Source organism: Vigna radiata, chromosome 7, assembly GCF_000741045.1.
Source record: "Vigna radiata var. radiata cultivar VC1973A chromosome 7, Vradiata_ver6, whole genome shotgun sequence".
NCBI classification, from domain to species: domain Eukaryota; kingdom Viridiplantae; phylum Streptophyta; class Magnoliopsida; order Fabales; family Fabaceae; genus Vigna; species Vigna radiata.
In genome coordinates, this window is record NC_028357.1 from 46,377,140 (window position 1) to 46,399,624 (window position 22,485).

Sequence of the window (22,485 nt, forward strand, 5' to 3'; positions counted from 1 at the left end):
TGGAAAGCAAATAGCACACGAACACATTGGATCCCTTCATGGAAACACATATAAACTTGAACAACATTTGAAAAGAGATAGAAAAAGGGGGAGCAATTAAAGAGACCTCACAAATCACAACATAATGTGAACCCCACCATATAAGTACATTATTGGTCTTTGATTCAAGTACAAGGACTGAAGGACCCCACTATTCAAAGCTTAACTCAACCATCTGCAAACACAAAAAATGCAACTTATAAACAATTCCCAAGTCACTTATGACCCCATCATCAAAAAAAGAAAAGAAAAGCAAGGCACGGATTCAGTCATATTTCATTACCTCGTTGGGTTGTTGAACTGAAAGTTGCAAAATCATGGGAAGAAGTGGGAATGGAAATTGAGAGCTGGGTGGTTGATGATTTGTCATCCAAATCTAGCCATGATCCTCTGCTCTTGGGGGGCCATTCATCGAAGAAGCGATGAACAGTTTTCTGAGGTTCTTCTTTCCCAAGTTTCATGAAAGTTTCACACTTGATACCACTGCCGGTTCCTGATATGTAGCAACCCTGATCTTGCTGGGACTGTTTTGAGTTGTTGCCACTGAGGCTCTGAAGTTGCAAGTAGGAGTACTCGTTGTTGTCGTTGGACAAACCAGAGCAACTCCTCTGTTTTGATGAGGAAGAAGAGCTTATGGTCAGTGGTGTGAGTTGCCATGAATCTTCCATTGAGGAAGCAGAGAAGCTTCTCATTGTTCCAGAAGGTTCGGTGAAGAAGGCATGCTCATCTACCTCTTCTTTCAGTCCATACACATACCTGTTCCTTTTCCAATAATAAAAGGAGAATCACTCACATATCACTCAATAATAAGTACTTACATGTTGGTCTAAAAAGATAACAGAATCAAATTTCTTTCCGGATGCTAAAATTCTTTAATGAATATATTAACTTTTTTAAGTCTCTGTAAACTAATTAGAAAAAGTGGCATCAAGTTAGTTCAGTCAAAAAAGAAAGAAAGAGGAGATATAAAAACTAAAACTTTGAGAATATCTTGGAAAACTTGGAACCAAACATGATAGATGTTTGATTTATTTTCTGCCGCAAGTACTTGTTGAGATGTTATCTAAAGAAGAGCTGTGTTATGTATGTATGTATATATATGTAAGTGTGGAGTAGTACAGCTTTTAGATATCAAAAAAAAGAACCTGCAGTCAGTGTTGTTATTCTGAGAGCAAGAAGCAGTGTCGAGAAACAAGGGGGCACTGTTGTCTTGAAATGACAAAGCAACACCGGAAGAGGGTCTTGAGGGGTGATGATAAAGGAAGGAGTGGGGGGAATGTTGAGGGTGGTGGTGATGGTAAGTGTCATGAGAGAGAGAATGAGTTGTTGGAGAGAGTGCAGGACTGTTTTTGGTGATTGATAAGATTGTGGGGGTTGAGGCATCTGTGATCGTTGTTGCTGTCGTTGGTGATGTTTTCAAAACTTCCACAGGCTTTCTTGAACGGTTTTTCCCTCTGTGCATGTGCCTCTCGCAGTACTTTGAATCCGGATAAGCCTCCTTTGAGCACCTCCATTTCTTTCCATCTGTTCTCCTGCATCTACCAGGCTCAGGGTCTATTTTCCTCCCCAATCCCATTGGCAAATAGTTCCACCCAACTGCATGCACACCAAACAAACCAACTCAAAACTATCCATTCAACAGCCTCACACAAACATCTAGAAAAAGAAACTTTCTAGACATCATAGCTGATGTTGCAAGACATTATGAGGTAAAAACAATTGCAATTGCATGTCTCGAAAACCTTGATGTTGGCACTAAGATGATTGTTTAAAACCTTAAGTATGCAGAATACAATAATGACGATGTAAGTGCGGGAGGGTATAAATAGTTTGGGTATGAGAGATTAAAAGTTAAAACTTTGTGAAGAGTATTATGCAGAAATATAAGATGGACTTACAGTGCTGAGACTGGTGAGGGAGGAGCCTTGAGGAGAGAGGAGAGTCCAAGTGGGTTCTTTTGATGGTGAAGAGAAGGTCAGGGGGGATGGAGATACCTGAAGCCATGTATTTGTATATGAGGGCTTGGTGTTCAAGCTCTTGCCACTGGGAAGGAGTGAAGGGGAACCTGTTCCTTCCATTCATCATCAAGCAGAGAGGGAACGGGAAAGAACAGGAAAAATGAAAAGAGTAAAAGGGAATCAAAGAGCACAAAGGCTGATGAGTGATAGTAACAAATGAAACAGAAGCTACTGAGACCTCACAGTGTGTAGTTAAAGAGAGGACAGTTTCAGGTTCAGGGTTCAGGTTGGGGAGAAATGTGAGGAGAGGAGAGTGTTTATGGGGTTATTGCTTGTTGTTTGTTACATTTGCCCCTTGGTGTAGAGTAGGTATATTTATTTCAGGAACCATTGTGTTACAGTAATAAACTAATGGTTCTGATTACATAGCTGCATGCCACTGCACAAATGCACACACACATCTCTTTCTCTCTCTCTCTCTCTCTCACACAGCTCCTATTATGACTGCACCTCTCTGTTGCTACTGCTTCTGCGACTAAGCTGCCTCTCTGGCAGCCCTTGTCTCTGACATCTTTACGGAAATCCATAAACTAAAGGAGAGAGAAAGAAAAGGTCCTAAAGACAAAAGAGGAAATAGTTATTATTGGTATTATTGTATATGAAACTATTTAAGCGTTGGTGTCTGAAGCCAATGCCTGTCTGAGAAGATTGTACGGTTGGAGCTTTTACTGCTACTAACTCATTTACTTTTTCTGTTCCTTTACCTCAGACTCAGACCCTCCCACTTACAATTTGACCTTTTTCCATTCGAGAAATGTAGAAAATGAAAGATGCACAGAGAAGGCTAGAACCATACTCCTGCAACATTTTTCAATATAAATAAATAAAATGTTTAACTGGGGTGGGTTATTTTATGTTGTCCTTTTGCTAGTTCCGTTGAAACAAGTTGGAGGTTCTGTTAAAGCAAGGGTACTTAGGGAATCCAAGTTCCAAATATTTTATTTGTACTTACAGTGGTTAGTGCTCAGATGCTGTGAACTTTATTCAGTGACTTGGTATTAGAACTTGATCCTCCGTTTACCCTGGAAGTTGAACATCATTCCCTTAGAAATTTTACACAGAAAACAAAACACCAAACTTTATATGTCCTTCACATGCTTAAATATGCGATATGCCAACTTTTTTCTGTTTTATGCAAGACAGAAGAAAATGGCAGAAAGGAGGATCGTTTGAGTTTCATAACAAGTATAAATTAATCAATGGGAGGAAATTGTTGGAAACACGTGCTAACTATCTGGCTCATCTAGTCTAAGCTAAGTACCACTGTGCCCTGATGCTCGCTTCTTAAGAATTGCAGAACACTACAATTTGAATGTATATTGCAACCAAAAGCAGGTCAATAGTGTTGTCCTAGCTAGCCAAACACATATGGTCCAGGTCAGAAGTTTTGATGGAGCAAAACCAATTCAACCAAAAAGGGGACACATAACTACGCAAGTAAAACTAGAGACATAGATTGCCATCACTATTTATGTTGTTTGGTTGCATTAAATCCTTTGGAGCTATTCTTGTGTTGTAAGTTTCGCAGTACAATTGCACCATTTTTATCCCCATAGTAAACACAATTGCCTAAACACACTGTCTCTACCTTTGTACAACATTTCATTTCATTTCAACCAACCAAATAAAATATCCGCATTGTGTGTACTTATGTACTTTTCTCTTTCTCTCTTCTCTCTTAATACTCCATTTTACCCCATACCTTCATATGACCAACCATCTAACTCTTTTTACCTCACTTTCTTTAGCTACTCACACTTCCTTCAAATTCTAACAAACTTAAGTACTTTACTTGTTAACTGCCATAAACACACCCTCTCAAATTTATGCTGATATAATAAGAAGCATGGGCTGGAACAAAAGATTATATTGCACATAACAAAATATTGTATTTTGTGTATACGTTAACACTTGCAAAGTGAAAGCTGCGAGGTCACTGCTAAACCATACATGCCATGTAATTTTCTTTTTTGTTTTTCTGACAGTATTATTTTGTGCCATTAGTGTTATCAAAAGGGTAGAATATCCTTTGCTAACTCCATGACATGTTAGCAAACAGCATTCATTATCCTCACCAACAGTTGAAGAAGCTTTATGAATATTAGCATTTGAAATTAATGATGTCAGCTAGAGGATTCAATCACAACATTTATTAGCAAATATTAATGTAAGTTGCTACCCTTTTGGTTGGAAACAGTTTTGCTTTTGTCAAAATAAACAAGAAAAACAAAGTAAACCCAAACCCCACTTCAACTAACCAACAAATACATGTGTAAATAATTTATCCGAAAAAAATAGTAGCCAAATTTATTAGGTTGTTGGATGTTTGACTCCATCTACCAACTCGGCAAATGTCAAGTGAAGTATTCCATTTTTTTGTTGTTTATCTGTGACAGGTGATAGCCAAGTAAATAAGTAATTCAGAAGGAAGAGTGAACTGCTACAAAATCTTACTGTCATATACTGCAATGTACCCTTTAGTTTTCTTCAGAGAAAATAACATTTTTAACAGCAAAACTAATATATAATGCGTATGAGTGAAACAAAAGGGGAAGCAAGAAATTTGTTGAAATGAGAGAAAGTGGTAGTAACACCTGTAGTAGTGATTGTATTATTTGTTGTTTCACTTTATGAAAACAGAGAGAGTGAGTGAGGTGTATAAGCATGGGATGTACTTTTGTTGATATTTTGCAGTGTGGTGGTCATAATCAGTAAGTACAAATGCTTAATCAAGGCTCCACAAAACAACCAAGTTACTTGAAACGGTGACACATTTAAGAAGTAAAAGGTCGGAAGCAGAGACACATCAAATGTTTCCATTAATGTAACAGCGAGAAGGGCAAATCCCGGCATCTTTGCTGTAGCATTCTGGTTTAGAATCAAACACAACTGAACTGCCACATCTTGGACTTGGACCACCCTCTTCAGTCCACACAACCCAAGCTTTCTCAATACTGCTCATGTCCCCACTTCCATTTGCAAATTCAACATCTTTAAATTCTTCACATTATTTTTCAAATTCAGCACCTTTTATCTTCTTCTTATCTCTTTGAAGTTACTATCATCAACACTGAGGAAACATTCCAGAATTTTTTACCTTTATTTCGGTAATGCTCATAACTAAGTATTCTGGTTTCAAAATTTTGTTCCTATGAAACGATGTACGAAAAGGAACAAGGTTAAAAAAAAGCTTTTCTTTAACCCACCAACTTTTCAAACTTGTTACCCCTCTTCGATTACCATGTTTGGTTAAAGGCGTCAGTGACACAGTTACTTGTGTCCCAAATAAACATTTTATAGAAATATTTTCAGAATTTTACAAGATTTCATTGGAACCAACAAGTTTTGGTAGGGAGTGATGTTAGATTTGGACGAAAAAGAATAGAAAGGAAGAAATTTTAACGTGAAAGTAAATTTATCTGAATTAAGTGAAACAAAAGGTAAAAATAGGAGACAAATAAATAAAAGGTTTATATTGTTTGGAGTTGCTTCAACTAACTTTATTGTTGGAGGAAGGTGGCGTGCTCATTCAAATTATTTAATTTTTTTTTCCAGTTACTATTAAAAAAAGAAAAACTGTGCGTACTAGCTATTTATAAATAAAATCATACATTATTTTCTTTCTTGATGGGTCTTCAGAAGAAGAAGAATTGAAATAAATCATAAAAAGAAAAATCAAAACATGGTGAATAAAGCATATCAAAAGGAAAAAACATAATCAAAACCACGATATCACAACCAAATTAAAAAAAAAAAAGTTACACACAATTAAAAATCTAAATCTAAATAAGAAAAGTTGAAAAAAAAAAAATCAATCGGCTAAGGTGTGTTTCATTGTCGGAAAAGGTCTTTTCATGATGGTGGTTTGGAGTTGGATTATGAGTAAAATATTGACCCTTTTCACGTCTCTCCCGAGAAAGGAAGAGGAAAAAGAGGGCATATAGGAAAAAAAAAATTTGGTAAAACTTGGTGGATTAAATAGAAGAAAAATAATTTCTTTACACATTTTCTGATGGACACATTATTTTCTGCATCCTGTGTAGTTTTTAGTATGCTATTGATTTGGATAAACTTAAATGTAGGTATTATTATAATTCATTGAAAAATTAATTGTCTTTTACGATAAAAACTTTGAATAATTTTCAATACTTCACACAGACTTGATAGTATAAAATTTGATGAGATAAAAATGTATCTCTTATAAGATCATCAGTGTATCAGAAGACATAACACTCGTTATCAAATCGCTGAAACCCTTCTGACAAATTTTTAGCAACAATCATCCATTGTTTCTCCGAAGAGGACGGGCGTAAAACTCAAGTTTTTTGCTATAATGCACAAACATTGATTATCTAAACTGAACTGAAGCAAACAGCAACCAAATATTTTTTTTAAGCAAACTAAGAATTGGTTGCAATAGATTAAAATTTAGAGTAATATCAATCATATCTTTTCGTATTGGTGGATGACCAAAAAAGCATTAGATCATAGAACTAAATCCCCTACATAACCCTTTTAGGCTTAAATACTACAATCAAATTAATATTTACAAGTACCGCAGAAGCATAGAGCCTTAGGAAAGGGAGAAAAATTTAACTCAACTCAACATAAAAAAATTATACAACACTGAACTTGCGTTCAACCGTGAAACGAAACAATAACATAATATAACCAAAATATTCTGCATGGCAGCAGCTCTATTCCTTTTGTAAGAAAGAGAGAACAAGGTCTGTATGTACAGAAAAAAGTTGTGTATCCACGAAAAGCTGTTTAGCACAAGACAACAAAGGGGACAAAATACAAAAAACTAAATTAGTAGTTTGAATATAGTATCAAATATAGAAATGTTTATCTACTAAATAACGCAACCATGAGCAAAAAGATTATGTATATGTTCATTTGGCTTTTAAAAGAATTGCTTCTCGTTGAGCACATTCACTGGTGTTCTCATTCGTATTTATGGTTGGTTGCATCAAATAACAAAAAAAAAATCAGGTTTTGTTATTGCTATAGACTGGCACAAACCAATTCCCTAAGCAAAAACTTAGTGCACTTGAGATTCTAACCAAACGGTCCTTAGATTTCTACTCAAGGTTTTGAAACTAGCTAAAGCAGCATGATTCTGAAGCACTAGAAAAACAAATTATTGAAAAGAAATATCAATCAGCAAGCATAATCAACAGTTGAAAATCTTGTTTGCAATACAACCGGTAGTGTTTGCTCAACTTAAAGCATAAAATTTTTAGAAAAATATCACATAGCCAGTGCAATAGTTGTGTTGTGATTCAACAAAATATGGATGTGAATAATATTTACATAGTAAGTGCAAATTTTGGAGTGGCGTTCAACTACAAGAAATTAGAGAGAGAATTTGAAATTGCAAGTTAATTTTGATCATTTTGAACTTCTACTAGCAAAATTGACTACAATTTGCATACATAGTTAGCATAAGGTATGATTGTAAGCTCCAGAAGAATCAAACCTTCATAAAATGCCGATCCCGATAAGGGAAGGAGTCAATGAAACTCTCCTTCAGAAGCAATGATACCTGAAGGTACAAACCATCGTCTCAGATCTTCCTAATATTCACTAAAATATGCTATTTTAAAAGCAAGCGAGTGATTAAATTTTAGTTAAAAATAAATAAATTATATATATTCTTGTTTCGATTACTGTTTTCTATCTATGTATTTTAGTACACCCAAGCTTATCTAGCAGCCTCCAGATAATCTAGGATTTGGATCATTCATATCACAGAACTTATCACCAACAACAAAGACTATTAGGACCAAATTAAGGTATTTATTGGACACAGTTTCACTAAAAACAGACTATGGTTTATAGATCAAAGGAAGAATTATAAGTAAGAACTAACTTAAAATTACAGTTAAAAATTAACCATTTTATAACAGGGATTAAACACGTAATATATAACTGACCCACTTTTAAGGCATAAAAGTAAGACCAAGTACAGGTTAGTTCTAAATTAAAATTCTGAATCAAATCCTTATTTTCAGAGAGGTTAGAGCAATTAAGATAGATATCAACATGTGTAACTTAATTTCTTGGTGAGACTAAAATACAAACCTTATCGTCATTGGATTGTACATTAGTGATCGTGTGAGAACGGATGTTACAGCAAAGAGAATCCAAGTAAGATCTTAACACTGAAAGGAATCCCTTTGCAGCTTCAATCTGTAGGAAAATTAACACACATGAGTACAGATTAAAATGTCGAGATAATTTGGAGTGACAAGTGGACACAACCGAAAAATTAAAAATATCTATGGATGCATGACTAATGATCAACTGTTAAAAGCCTGGATAAATTGTTTGTTGCAAAATATCAAAGTTGCTTTGACAAAGTACATGTAAGCATGACTAATGTCTGTAATTATTAATAATCTAATCATGACATCAAAGGTGACCAAAAGTGGAGAATCAGAATGACGGAGAGCAATAAAAAGGAAATCAAGAACAGTAATAATGGATAATGGTTATTTCATTAAAATGGGCACACCTGCATTTCCGTGCATTCATATACTGGTCTTCTCCTACCCAAGTAACTTTCTCCAACAAGAGTTGAATGATAAGGACGTAAAGAAGAGACTAGCTCTTTCTGTCTTGGCAATTGTGGTATTGTTGGTGACTTCACCTATTGCAACATAATAGCAGTGTGATAATAAACCATGTGTTTCTACACTGATGTTATAGGATAACCAGATGAAAAACAAATTATCTGTAAATGAAAATATATGGCTAGTATTCTCATAATCATGGAAATAATAAAAAAAAAAGCAATTAGAAAAGCTTTTTCTGTGATCTCCAAACCTATGACAAATCCTTGGGAGCTTCGGATGTAAAATCTTCAACATATCTAACACTTCACCTAATCAATCCTAAGCTTTAGCTGCAGCCTCCAGGTTTTTAATGCTTTTTCTCCCATTACATAGTCAGCATGTGAAGTATCATTTGACGAGATCAAATTTGCAAATTAAATTATGAACTTACTAAAATTGAATATTGCCTCAACCAAATCTCATCAACCTAAACGCCACACCACTTAGTCTAAGAAAACACAAACTTAACTCCAAAGATATGAACAAGAAACTTGAATAACTAGTCCTTTATGACCAACAATAACAATCTAGCCTTCTTCCAGTAGGTGAGCTTGCTTACTGGAACAAACAACATAATGATTTACCATACATCATGTCTATTAGAGATCCTCCATCAATAAGAGAGATATCAAATTATAATAATTAAGTGAAGAGCAATCCTATACAAGCAAGTTTTCTGGAATTGATTAAGTCCCAAACTTACATTTTAAGATAGTATAAGAGTCTATCTTTGCAACTATTATTGGGTCTATCATATTACTTGCTATCAAACTACTATTGAACCACTTTTAAAATATATAGTCTCACACTCAAGATACCTAGTTTTTAGCAAAAGGAGGTGTGTTTAAGATTTCATACTAGAAATATAATAAAATTATGATAAATATACGTGAGGAAAAGATGATATATAATAAAATGATGTTATAAGTCAATTTTGTGGGTTGAGCTAGGCATAGACCCCCATTCTAAGAATTTTTGTAAGCATCATTGGTTGCTAAATCCTTCTTAATGGTTTTACCTATAGTTTTCTGCCGTCTCCCTTTGTGTCTAGCAATTAAGCTACCCTCTATTTGAACTACTCTCCTTACTAGAGCTTATACAAATCCCCTCCACACATGCCAAACCACCAAAGTTGAGTTCTTACCCATCTTTTCTACCATAAGTGCTACCCTATCTATTCTCTAATCCATTTGTAAAGAGAGTAAATACAAGGATAATTAAAAGAATATAATGCTCTCTAATTAACAGATTATTGTTTCCTATTTACATGATTACACAGAATGTTAATTTGCTAGCAGTCATATAAAACTTGTATTTCACAAGAAAACAAACAAAAACATTACAATACAGTGGCACAAAATTAACAATGGATATGCAGGTTAATTTTTTCCTTCATTTCAAGCAATGATTTCACAAATGTAAGAAAAGATGATGTTTTATTTCACAAATTGTTAAGATAAAAAGGATTTACTTTTACCTGGTTTCTATCAGCATCAACTAGAATAACATTGGTAAACTTTGACTGAACTTCACTAGTCTTGTTCCTGATACCAACCTAAAAATTAATTTTGTTGGCAGTTAGAGACATCACAAATGGCAGTATCAATTAAAAGATTAAAATAAAATTAAAAAAAAAGTTGAATTTGAAACCAAATTTGAAAAGCACTCTTGAATGACAAATCTACGTTTTCTTCCAATGCATGAAAAGTAATACTAAAGTTTGACCGGCTTCAAAGCAATATATCCAACACCAATATCTAATTAATAAATTGACATGTGCAAGGGAGCTTGTTTTTCCAAGAACAAAATTATTAAAAATGCAAAAGCAACCTCATGGCCTTGCTTCAAGAAGATAATATACTTATCAGTAAAAGCCAATAACTAAATACTCACTACATAAGGGACAGGTGCATCTAAAAAGTCAAGCATGTCATTTGGTAAAACCTGGAAGAACATGTTCTCGTCAAATACCGTAAGGTGAAATATAAAGTAATAACTCATTCACTTTAATAGGGAAAAGAGAAAGAAATCAAACTGGCATTAGTAGGCTTTGCCACCGGTAAGGCTGGATTAGGGGAATAACTGATAAAACTGAAGCAGATAGGATTCCCTGATCATGAAAGAAAATTATAAGAATTATAAATCAAGCCAGTAAAACTTTTTCTAATATGCACTAAGAAAGAATAAAAATGAGTTTTGCAGTTAATTTACCAAATTGTCTCCCTAAAGATTGAGTGTGAAGCAAAGATGTGCATATTAATCAAGAGAATTGTAGACATGCTTATTTAATTGTTAGAGTGACTAATCAGTAAAACAAGAGGATAAGAATGCTGTTGCAAGATAATCAAATATATACAAACCTACATTCAAAATAAATGCAAAATGAGTGACAAGATATGCATAAGAGCTTGCACGCAATGACAACAATGACAAGAAACCAAAATAAAAATATAATTACTACTGTTCCCAATAGACCAGTGACCCCTGTCAACATGGAAACAATAATGTCACCAAAGGACCACATACATAACCAATAATTCATACCACTTTACAGAAGATGATGGTAGTGATTATAAAAGAATAGGATAGACTAATCACTGTCATAGGATCAATACAAACTTGATTTAAGTACAAGACATACCAAATTAGAACAGACAACAACTATCTGCTTCTCTAGCAGAACTCCTGCAAAGAACGTTAACACCTGCAGAGTGCAGAAGGGACACAAACAATTAAACCAACTCATAATTGTAAAACTCGATAAACAAGAATTATGAAACTATTCGACTTTGAGCTCAACATTACAACTTTAGGAAAGGTATTATTGTGCCTCTAATTTAGCTTATAGTAAAGGTGATCAAGCTACCGATGCATACAATGTTTTAATATGAAATATGGAAGCAACAGTGGCTAACAAAGAAGTAACTCCACAGATAACATGCTAATTTTCAAAGGATTAATGTTTTGAACACAAATAATGGAGGATGATACCATTCCATGTTGAGAAGAGAGAAACTGAGAAGAAATATACTGAATTTTGGATCACGCACACACGGATATTTTTATTTATAATGAAGATACAATAATAAGGAACAAACTCAATATCTAATAATGGAAAATATTTTGATAAGATATTTCCCTGTCAAATCATATCATATTTCCCTATTTAATGTAATCAAATTGTTTCTCTAACACTCACTCCCTCTCAAGGAGGAGCATATGTATTATGTGACAATCTTACTATCAATGTCATTAACCCAAGATTTCTTGAGGGAATCATGTCAGCCAGTTGGTTGTTGGAATCGATAGGGTAGATAATGACAAATGATATCTTTAACCCTTTCCTCAAGATAAAGCATATATATCATCAGTCAAGCTTGTTAGACATGTTAGAGGGTATGCCAATTGCTATTGAGCAGAAACTGCTTGAGAATCCAATGGTTGCCAGAAAACAAAAACATCGATGGCAGCAGTATTCTTTGAGAAAGCTTGGCAGTAAACAATTCTTACCAGAAAAACATTTGCGGTAAACAGTGTTCACGGGAAAAACATTAGTGGTAAACAGTACTAACCAGAAAACATTATTGGTTGTAAACTGTACTCTATAGAAAAACGTCAACAGTAAACAATACTTGCTGCAAAAACATTGACGATAAGCAATATTCGCTGGAAAAAGTAAGCAGTAAATAGTACTTGTTGGTAAAAGTCAGTGGTAGACTATAACCCTGGCTGGAAAAATAAAAGTTCATCGGAAGGTCGTCCATGATGAAAAATAATGCAGGTGGTGAAGAGTGTATTTGTCATGAACAGTGGCATCAGGAAAAATAACAAAAACTGAAAAAGATACATAATTTCTAATCCTATGAGTAGTGGGACGCACGGATTTGAGTTTCCTTCTTGTTAGCCTCTAAATACCATGTTGAAAGGATAGTGACAAAGCAAGTGATGGAGAATAGTACCACTATAGTATCATGTTGAAAAGAGACAGACCGAGAAGGAAAAGAATGAATAATATACTTATTTATGATGAAGAAAAGATACAATAATAAGGAACAAAATCAATATCTAATAATGGGAAATGTTTAGAAAGAATATTTCCATCGTAGAAGTTATACCCAAGGTCATAAGTTTAAGACCTGCGTCTTATAAGATCCCTTTATTGAAGTATGTTGATATGTTGATATGACATAAAATTTAAGATTCTGAGTCTTAAATAAGACCATGTGTCATAGGAATAAAACACTATTTTGTTGTCTTGGAAACATTAACAACCAAATAAAACATTAATTAAAGTGTGGGTCTTAGGAGACTCTTCCAGCGAAGTAAAAGTGCAAGGAGGTCTTAAAAGTAATGTGGCACAATGAGACCCATAAAAAGTAAATTAAAACCTCATTTAATGACTGTTGCAATGGAGATGACCTAAGACACTTTTCTTTCAAATCATATATCAATCTCCCTATTTAATATAATCAAATCACATCTCTAAAAATTAGTTATAAAAGGAATATCCATAAATTCTGTAGATGCTGAAATAATGGTAACTTCTCCCACTCAAAACCATAATGGATCTACCTGCATATAAGCTCAAGCTTGAAATGATGCCACCAAATGGAAAAAATTAATAATTCATATACTTGGAAATCAAGCATGATGATACAGACAATATATATGGAAACAAAATAGATTTCAATGTCTTGGAAAAAAACATAAAACATACATTTTCAAGTCTCAATGTACCGCACAAGCAAGCTACAGCCCATACAGATAGTGCATTTGCCTCTTCTACCACAAGAGCAATATGTGCCTGAGATTAACAAGCAACAATGAAGTACATTATAAATGTGACTACGAAACAAAATATTTCCTTAATACCAAAACATCAAATCTGAAGTGCAATGGAAGCAGACTCTTCCACTAAAAAATTATCATGACAACATACATCAACTAGTTCCAGACCAGTACTGAACGATTTCAAATCAACTGTTGAGCCAGCAAGACGTAATACAGACTCAGCTGATCTCTGATATTCCAAGGGATGCAAGTGCTCCAAAGGATGAAATGTAAGTGATGAGCCCCTGGCAGGGTAACTTAAACGGTAATACTCACTTATAATTTGTAGTGGTCCATGGTTATTTTCCTGGGAAATTGATAAATTACCATCAGCTACAAAATATAACAAAGAATGGTGATTAACAAGGCAAAAACGGATATAGATGCTCATCAAGCTACAAACCTTTGCCCATTCAAGAATATCATTTAAGTCATTCAAATCTTCTTGGCCCGAGAAAGATGCTTCTTCTGTCTCATTATCATCAACATCACTCCTAAAATTTCTGTCTTCACAAGGTGATCCTTGAAAACTGCAAAAAAGGCAGGAATCGAAACATCTGATTAAGATTAATCACCTAGAACAAAGAGAAAATTATTTCACTGACGGAAATTGATCAATATAAGATAACTTTGCACAAAAAATCACGAGCAACACATATAAAGCAAATACATGAATAAGAAAAGAGCACTCCAATCCCTTTGCATGTCTGTCAAGGAGGTTCTACAAAGAAACATAAGAAAACTGGGAGGGAGAGGGGCCTTTCACTCCAACAGAAGATAAACTATAATTAAGACATTATATTTCTTAACAAAACTAAGACCCAGTGACATGAACCTGCAGGAAGATTCAGAGCTTTCATACTGGCAATAGCGCAGGAGGGGCAAAATAGCATTAGGTAAATGTTTGTCTTCTGACTGTTTGTTTGTAGCAAAGGCATCTCCATACTGATCACTAGTTTCAGAAATTGTAGGGCCAGAATCTTCTTTAGCTGTTGCACTATCTGTTACATGATCAGCAACCAAAACATCATCATAGTTGATTCTCTCCTTATATGTCTGCAGCTCCCCATCAACCACTAGGTGCTCTGGTTGATCATCATCCACGATGTTTTCAGGTGTAGAATTTCCTGCTCTCAATGGAGAAATTCTTGGATTTTCACCAATTTTATCTTCTATTGGTCCATCACTCACCAAAGCACTCTCTGAGTAACCCTCTGGATTTTCTTCTTTTAAGTTATTACCTTCATCAAATTCTAAATTTAAATCTACAACACTTCTTGTCAACCGCTCTAGCCTTTCTTGTGTGAAGATGCTACAAAGATATTAGCACAATGAAATGAGCAAAAATCATACAACCATATTTCTCATCATGTTAGAAAGTAAACAATTTGAAGTATCATGCAGAAGAATACAATGTGTGAGCACATACTACCATAATTCAATTATTTCAGCCAAATATGGTTAATAAACAGCATGTCAATCACATGAAAAAAGGAAAACATATTTCACTCCAACTTCTAACAATATATAAACTTAATCTTCCAACCAATGCAGAGAACTGCTTCATTTGAGAAGTAAAAACTAATCTCAAGCATTACATTTATTTGTTTCACCTAATCTTTGGGTATGAAGAAGCATTTTCTCCATTTTTCTCCAGAAGCAAACCATTTTAAGATGTTTATGAGTATGTGTGCATGTGTATTTGTGCATACTCTTCCCTAGGTGGCAAGTAAATATGCTGACAATTTTTAAATATCCAGTTATGAGAGCATAAATTGTCACAGTTTTATAATGCATTACTTTAATGTAATGCAAACATTCCTTTTGCAGTATGTTTTTATCTTTCACGTTAATATACTTAGTTGATCACGGTGACAATTCAATTTTGCAAATTATACCATATACAAATATATTAAAGATTAACACTTACTTTTTTACTGTTTTGATGCATATAAGGAGTGCAAAAAATCTTACTGTTATACCGACCATCCTTCCAAAATTTAATAAATTAAGAGCATAAGGAAATTGCAAATATTTTCTACATCTAGGTTCCGTCTGCTGACTCTTGATTACAGATACCTACCTATTCAATACACCAAAGTGCAATTCAAAAGCTGGAAGCCTTGATAGAATGCAGTAACATCTCTGAGTGGTTAGTATATGTCGTCTCAAAGAAGAGGAAGAAGGCTGCTTATCAGAAATCAGAGAAAGCAATCCAGAAGGCTTTTCCACTAGTTCTTCAACTAAGACACAACACCCATAAAGTGTTGAGTTGTCAGCGCCCTTCGAAGTTAAAGTAACAAACAAAGAAACAAAGTAACACTGTGAGGTAACTGATGCAATTTCAACATAAAAAAAATAATCAAGGCATTGTTTGTTATGGTAGATTTGGAAAGAAAACAAAGCAAGTGATGCACATAAAGTACAGCCTAGCTCAATTGACAACAAGTGCCTTCATCCTAGCCTCCTAAGGAATTATCCTGGATTACTTTCTGGCATGCACTTTGGCATACCTCCCCACACTAGGTCTTAGGCCTCAAATTCTCATCAAGAAAAGGGGCTCTAGCCCAAACGCATCAATCATATCCTTTCCTTTCTTTCCAAATCCAGTCTGCTAAACAGTGCATGCATTGTTGTAAATATTTAGACACATTGGTTCTCATATGAAAGACAACCAACACATAGGTTACACTAGTGGCAAGAAAATTGTATTCTTGCACAAGAGAATCTCAGCTTTTATACCTTGGATGACCTAATGAAAACACAGTTAGCACTGACAAAGGTGAAGCTGTTTTTTGCATCACATAATGAGGTAGACATCATAACCATTACTTGAATGAAGACCAAGGGGATTATGTACAAAACTACTTCTGAAGTATCCAGGTTAAACACGCTCTAGCAATATAATAAAGCAATAAGGAAAGATCCATCCAGAACAAAAAAAAAGAAATGAAAATATATGCAGAGAGCACATTCCCTCGATTAGTTTTAGAACATAATTTTAAAAAGTTGAATGCATCAAACGTACCACCCCTGGAATACTTTTTCATCAAGAAAAATGGTAAAATCTGTCATATTGTCTAAGAGAAGAATATGTAACAAAATAAGATTGCTTTAGGTACCTGTAACCTGAATACAAATGACAAATCCCTTTGTTTAAGGTGTTCCTGCAATACACAAACAGACCTTAGTTATCAATATTTAACAACTTGCATATTCATTAGCACCCATAGCTGGTCCTGATGGACCCCCAGTTCAGGTGCACCAAATAAATGGGACAGAAATAACAAGAGCAGGACGAGAATTGAGGTGGTAGAGGACTCTGGTTGAGAAGATCCTCCTAATAAAAAAGAATGCACAGGTGGCAGATGATTAATGGTGAAGGGAGTGTGGGAAGCAAGCTAAATGGAAGGATATGCGGGATGAAACGGGACAATATAAGGCATCAAATAAGTAGGGAATGTTTGAAGGCTTTTGCCTAAGGGTAGAGTAGCATTCTGGCTTCTCCCCTTATTTCAATTTGTTTCTACTCTATCTGTTATTCATGTTGTTTCTATAGCAGTAATTCTCTTTCAAGTACACATTTCTCTTTAATCTTGGTATAAATAGATGATCTATCCGGTTCTACCATATATCTCATGTGTCAAATAAGGTTGACAACACTTTGGAGTAAAGAAAAATCTGCTTGTGAGTTGACATGGAAAGTTACAGGACTGCAGAAGACAGCCTTTACTGAATATAAGCATAAATTACTCAAAACCCTGAATCTGAAACACATCAGCAAACAAAGGAAATACCAAAAAAAAAAAGTATAGTGGGAAACAACATGACAACTTCATGCAAGCGTGAAACACCTTCCAGAAAGAAACATTATGTAGAACAAATGCCCAATAGTGTCCAAGTTTCCATCACTGTATATTTATTTACCATATCTATCAAAATTGAAGTTGCATGAACGAGACAACCAGATTTACAAAGATGGGTAAGCCAATTTGTTAAGAAATGGACTTTTAAACCTAACTCAATCCCACAAAACCGGCTTGTAAAGTGAGATTTGCACCCACTTATATATTATAAATTGGCCTTATCTCTAGTCGATGTGGGACTTTCAACACATCCTCTCACGTCAAGGTATAGACATCATCTCAAGCGTGAGACTAGACATTAATGGGTGGTCCGATAACAGCCCAATAGCGGATGGAACAACGTGCCCAACAACTCTAACCTGACTCTGATACCATGTTAAGAAGTGAATTTTAAGCCTAACTCAACCTCACAAAACCAGTTTGTAAAGTGAGGTTTGCACCCACTTATATATTATAAATTGGTCTTATCTCTATTCGATGTGGGACTTCCAACACAATTTGGATGGAACTCAAATTTGTGTACTTGTGAGAGAGTGTATATCAGTGAGCTAAGCTTGCACAGCATATATTTCCAGAACTGCTTCAGTACTTTCAACTCATGGCCCTCTTAAGTCTTTACTCTTAAGTTGATTCTAACCCACCAATGTATGTGAGACTTGTTTTCCAACACTCCCCCTAAAAGTAAAATTGACTTGGCCCCATGCTAATTTGTCTTTTTCAGCCCTGGCTTTATAACTCAAGCTTGGGCCTCAAAGCGATCAAAGGTCTCGCTCTTATTTATTATCTAAGTTTATGCTACTGTTCCTGAACTATAGAGACCTCAGTCTATTTTCATTTTTTCCCCTTTTTTTAAGGGGGACATTCTTTTGGTCTGACCCATACTTATTCTGGGACTTCTAATTTTTCTTGGTCAGTCCCTTTGTGTTTAAGGTTTAAATTTTCTCTTGAATATGGGTTTATAACATAATAGAATTTGCAGGCAATCCCTTGTCCAAGAGTGAATGAGAATATGTATTAGAGGGTTTAACTATAATGTCCTGTTTTTTTTTCAAATGCTGACACATTGGATTCAGCTAATGATTAGCTAATTAGTGAAGAACAGAAGGAAGATAAAATCACATATTAATCGAATATTACATTTCAAAACTAATTTTCATAAATAAACATTGCAAAAAAAAAAAAAAATACCTGCCCAAAAAGAATTTCATTCAACTCACTCATGGAAGGGGTTCTCTCAACAGCACGGACCTGAAATTACATCCAACAAAAATTAGAACCTGACAAAAAGCTCCACAGACCTTGTTACATATATGAAAATAAATAAATTGAAAGACAAACAAATAGATGTTCCCTTACTCACGATGCAAAGAATTTAAATACAAGCGATATTGACACCATTGATCGCTACAATTTTTCAGTTGCTATGCTTTATCAATACATTACACAAACCCAAATGATGTTCCCTTACTCACCCTAGCCCCACCCTACCCATTGCCACTTATGTATTATGCTAGATTCCCAAGCAAGTAAAAGATGGAATCTCCAATATTGTTATCACACTACAGTCTTACAGATGGGACCAGTGCCAATGAAGCTACAACAAGCTCACTGACATCTCTTTTTTTTTTTTCTCGATTCCAGGGAAATATTTCAATTCTTCAGGTTATTTCTGTTTTCATCTACAGATAGCTTTTCTAATTAATAACAAAGATAACATGTTGATATAGAAAATGAAGGCAGAACAGATTGAAGTTCATCAAATATAGACCTACCTCTAAGCCTCCCGGGAAGCAGAAAGAAAGAAGATCTTTGCATTTAAGAGGCAGCGGTTTTTCTGGAGGGTAAACAAATAAGACCTGAAAAAATTGAATAATGTTCCTGATTTGAAAACAAAACAAATACTACAGACAGTAAACAATGAATTTCTAGTAGTCACTGTAGTAAAACTTAAATGGTAATGCATCAGTATCTACTGATCACAACCTGAGGTTCAATATTGGGTTCTACACAAGATTGACTCTGATAACCAAGAGCACTTCTTAATTTAGCAGAGCCTTCAAACTTCCTTTCAAGATATTGCCTTTGCAGTGCCTGAACATCACAACTAGGATGAAGTCCGACAATCACCATGCTCTCAAATAATCGTGAGGGCTCCTTCCAAGTCTTATGGTCCTGTGAACTCAGATAAGATGGAGTATATAAGAACAATCAAGGGACAATATAGTTCCTTTAAGAAGAAAACGTGTGGATCCTAAAGGCTGACAATGGCATGCAGAGTGAGGTGCTGAAAGTTCAGATAAGCGATGGATGCAAGGACTGAACTTCCAATAAAAAAGAGCATTCTATACCAAGTGTTTCGTGATGATACAACAACAAGCAACTTTCTTCGTAGTTCATACACGGAGGATTGAAGGAACGCGTAAATATGGTACATTGAAGTCAAACATTGTACATTACCATATACTGCAACTGAAAGTTTGCAGCCCACTGACGCTTCAGACTAGTCAGGATTTCAGGATTGTAATTTGTGTTTTCAACATCAGGAGTGTGTGAAAAGCCTTTTAACATTCGAGCAACTTGATACTGAAGCCTTTGAAGTTGACTACCACTATTATCATCTTTTGATGACATTGGAGAGTTAACAGCAGCAGCAACAGCTCTAGCTACATCCTCTTTTGTCTGCATAAAAAATGAAGCACCCCAACTAGGACTAGCGGACCCTTCTTCCTTGGACATTCCAGTCATCTCTGCCTTCATGGACATGACACAAATAAACAAGAATTTCATGCAAGCAACACGAAGTCTAATAAAGTACCTTTCAAAGCTAGACCTACATTAAATCTAAATGCATTCTGAATGATGAAAATAGTGGAGCAAGATTACCGCTAAAAACAATTATAATAATCAAAGCAAGCACCAAAAGCTGAAACTCTTGAGCACCGCCTGTCATGTACTAACTCACAAGACATCAGGTGGTAAAAGTAACACTTCAATGTTACTTGCTATTCATATCAACTGCTACTCTTGTTGGATTTGCTATTCATATCAACTGCTACTCTTGTTGGATCAACCGATGAAGACTTCGCCACTAGGTGTCATAGGTTGGGACGTTAAGTCAATCCAATACTAATGGGGTGACACTCACCAAATAAAGCCAACAACTCTTAAAAAGCTAACTTAACTGATTAAAAAGTGATGTTAGCAACCTATTAATTGCTAGTAATTATACAACTGACCATACGAGACCAAACCAAGAAACAAAGAAGCCTATACCGGGTCCACATAAATCGTGTCAAGTCCCATTTTTCCCATGTCTCTCGTACAAACGCAAGCTTCCGCAGAACAAAGAAGCCCAAGGAAGATCGACACATACTAACACTAGCCAATAACCCACTCAATTACCCATAGCTCTCTATTTCAATTTTCATGTTTTGTTCAGCCTATTACACTAACCGAGAAACAAAATAATTAGAGAGAAATCAGGACTCCCCAATTGAACAAAACACAGCCAAAAAGAAAACAAAAAAAAGAAAAAAGAAAACACCCAATCTAATAAAAGCTCGCCGTACAACTCAGTAACACAATACCCCAACCACAAAAACAGAAGAAAGCAGAAAAGAAAAAAGCATGAAGAAATAAAATTGGCAAAGAAAAAAAGGAAAATTGACCTCGAAATAGCAGAGGAAAAGAGGAAGGTGAAACGTAGAGAACTGGGGTGGCCGTTATCGAAGGTGATAAATTGATGAGGTAGTGATGGGTTGCAGGAAGAAAAGTATATAATTTTATAAATTTATATGGGATTTGGAGGTGATGGGTGGAACATAGTGAAGAAGAAAAAGGGAATAAATAAAAAGGGGGAAATTGAGAAATGATAAAAGGGTGGAACGAAGGGACAGACAAGTTGTGAAAGTGATGGCAGAGAGGAAGAAGAGAATAGGAGAAGGTCAGTTTCTTATTTTGCACGCCTCCGTTTGGTATTAGCAATCAGCAATAGCCGCTGCTTCTCCTTCAGCTTCTGCAGTTGCTTCTTCTTCTTCTTCTTCTTGTGTTACTGCCACCCTTGACTCTGCAACACTAGCATCCAAGATTCTCTTTGGTTGGTAACAACCCAATCCAATCAATGCATCTTCTTCTCTTTCCTTTCCTTTTTCTAAACAAATATCATAACTGTTACATTTTTATTTATACTTATTAATTACTTTTACTTTTTTACTCATAAATAACACTCTATCTTCCAACAACTTCTGATGATGTTTTGTAAGGAAAATCTACCTGAAAGATACAAAAAAGAAAACACTAGGTATTGTTATCCTAAGAAATTAATTTCTTTTCACCACAAATAATCAATGTATTCGTTGCATGTTAAAGTTATGACAATTTAACTATTCAAATAATAAAAAATTTTGTTTAATATAAAGTACAAATTAGTTTCTAAAGTTTAGGGTTTAATAACAAATTTATCATTAAAAATATATTTTAATGTTGAATTGATCTTTGAAGTTACATATTATTTTTATAAAAATATATTGTAAAACATTATTACACTTTATTTTTCATACATAATATTGTTATATTGTTTACATTTTCGTAGACGGCATATCCTTGTGGTGTTCTAAAGATTATAGTTAACCAAACACCGAAACACTTCTTACTTTAAGGAAAATAAAATTGTATTCCTATGTAGTCTTTACAGAGAATATGATATGCAAAACTTAAATATTGGTATTATTGGCTTTCTTTTAGTCAAAATCAAATCTAATAAAATTTAATACCTATGAAAACAAGTATACATACACATCAAAAGAAGTTTCAGAATCATTCTTAAATATGGTTTAAAATATAATTATTTAAAACGTCTGGTATTACTCTAAAAACGTTATAAGTGAATTAAAAATTTAAACAACTTACCATAAATTTTAAACATTTTAGATAAAATATTTATTTGATCTTCTAAAGTTACAAAGTAGAGAGAATAACAGTTCCAAAATAGATAACAATGATGTTAGGAGTCATTGTAAAAGTAAAAAGTATATCTCAATTATTTCCGTTGAAATGAACTAAAGTATAACGTTCTCATTGCTTATGGATATATTAAAAAATAATTATCATTAA

At 34.6% G+C, this 22,485-nt stretch overlaps 2 protein-coding genes across 6 annotated transcripts; both read right to left on the reverse strand.

The window, feature by feature from the left end:
* On the reverse strand, window positions 1-2,562 carry LOC106767927 (growth-regulating factor 1). Of its 2 annotated transcripts, none has more exons than XM_014652893.2 (4): window positions 1,938-2,562; window positions 1,185-1,635; window positions 323-801; window positions 1-214 (listed from the first exon to the last, which is right to left on the reverse strand). In XM_014652893.2, the coding sequence occupies exons 1-4, from the start codon at window positions 2,122-2,124 to the stop codon at window positions 207-209; spliced, it is 1,125 nt and encodes a 374-aa protein (XP_014508379.1). In that variant the 5' UTR covers window positions 2,125-2,562; the 3' UTR covers window positions 1-206. The 2 variants fall into 2 exon arrangements, with proteins under 2 accessions (XP_014508379.1, XP_014508380.1); XM_014652894.2 differs by having other exon boundaries at window positions 323-795; window positions 1,938-2,557.
* Window positions 2,563-6,420: 3,858 nt separating this feature from the next.
* LOC106768334 lies at window positions 6,421-21,525 on the reverse strand. 4 transcript variants are annotated; one of them, XM_014653427.2, is made up of 19 exons: window positions 21,042-21,525; window positions 19,831-20,124; window positions 19,357-19,545; window positions 19,146-19,229; window positions 18,562-18,621; window positions 16,630-16,674; window positions 15,591-15,790; window positions 14,370-14,819; window positions 13,911-14,037; window positions 13,617-13,814; window positions 13,395-13,481; window positions 11,319-11,381; window positions 10,713-10,787; window positions 10,571-10,621; window positions 10,155-10,232; window positions 8,578-8,712; window positions 8,145-8,252; window positions 7,540-7,605; window positions 6,421-6,823 (listed from the first exon to the last, which is right to left on the reverse strand). In XM_014653427.2, exons 2-19 carry the CDS (start codon window positions 20,116-20,118, stop codon window positions 6,755-6,757), a joined length of 2,373 nt encoding a protein of 790 aa, XP_014508913.1. In that variant the 5' UTR covers window positions 20,119-20,124; window positions 21,042-21,525; the 3' UTR covers window positions 6,421-6,754. The 4 variants fall into 4 exon arrangements, with proteins under 4 accessions (XP_014508913.1, XP_014508911.1, XP_014508909.1 ...); XM_014653425.2 differs by having other exon boundaries at window positions 14,343-14,819; window positions 19,831-20,120; window positions 21,042-21,524; XM_014653423.2 differs by having other exon boundaries at window positions 14,343-14,819; window positions 21,042-21,524.
* Between the last annotated feature and the right edge of the window lie 960 nt (window positions 21,526-22,485).

Bases quoted from the DNA above. Each gene is read 5' to 3' on its own strand.
- LOC106767927 (XM_014652893.2), bottom strand. From the start codon at position 2,124: ATGATGAATGGAAGGAACAGGTTCCCCTTCACTCCTTCCCAGTGGCAA. The intron at 1,636-1,937 runs GTAAGTCCATCT...GTGTGCATGCAG, and splicing joins CCCTCACCAGTCTCAGCACT to TTGGGTGGAACTATTTGCCA. The intron at 802-1,184 runs GTTCTTTTTTTT...TTATTGGAAAAG, and splicing joins AATAACAACACTGACTGCAG to GAACAGGTATGTGTATGGAC.
- LOC106768334 (XM_014653425.2), bottom strand. From the start codon at position 20,118: ATGACTGGAATGTCCAAGGAAGAAGGGTCCGCTAGTCCTAGTTGGGGT. The intron at 11,382-13,394 runs GTATGTTTTATG...TGCACTCTGCAG, and splicing joins GTACATTGAGACTTGAAAAT to GTGTTAACGTTCTTTGCAGG. The intron at 10,622-10,712 runs GTTTGATTTCTT...ATGTTCTTCCAG, and splicing joins GGCAAAGCCTACTAATGCCA to GTTTTACCAAATGACATGCT.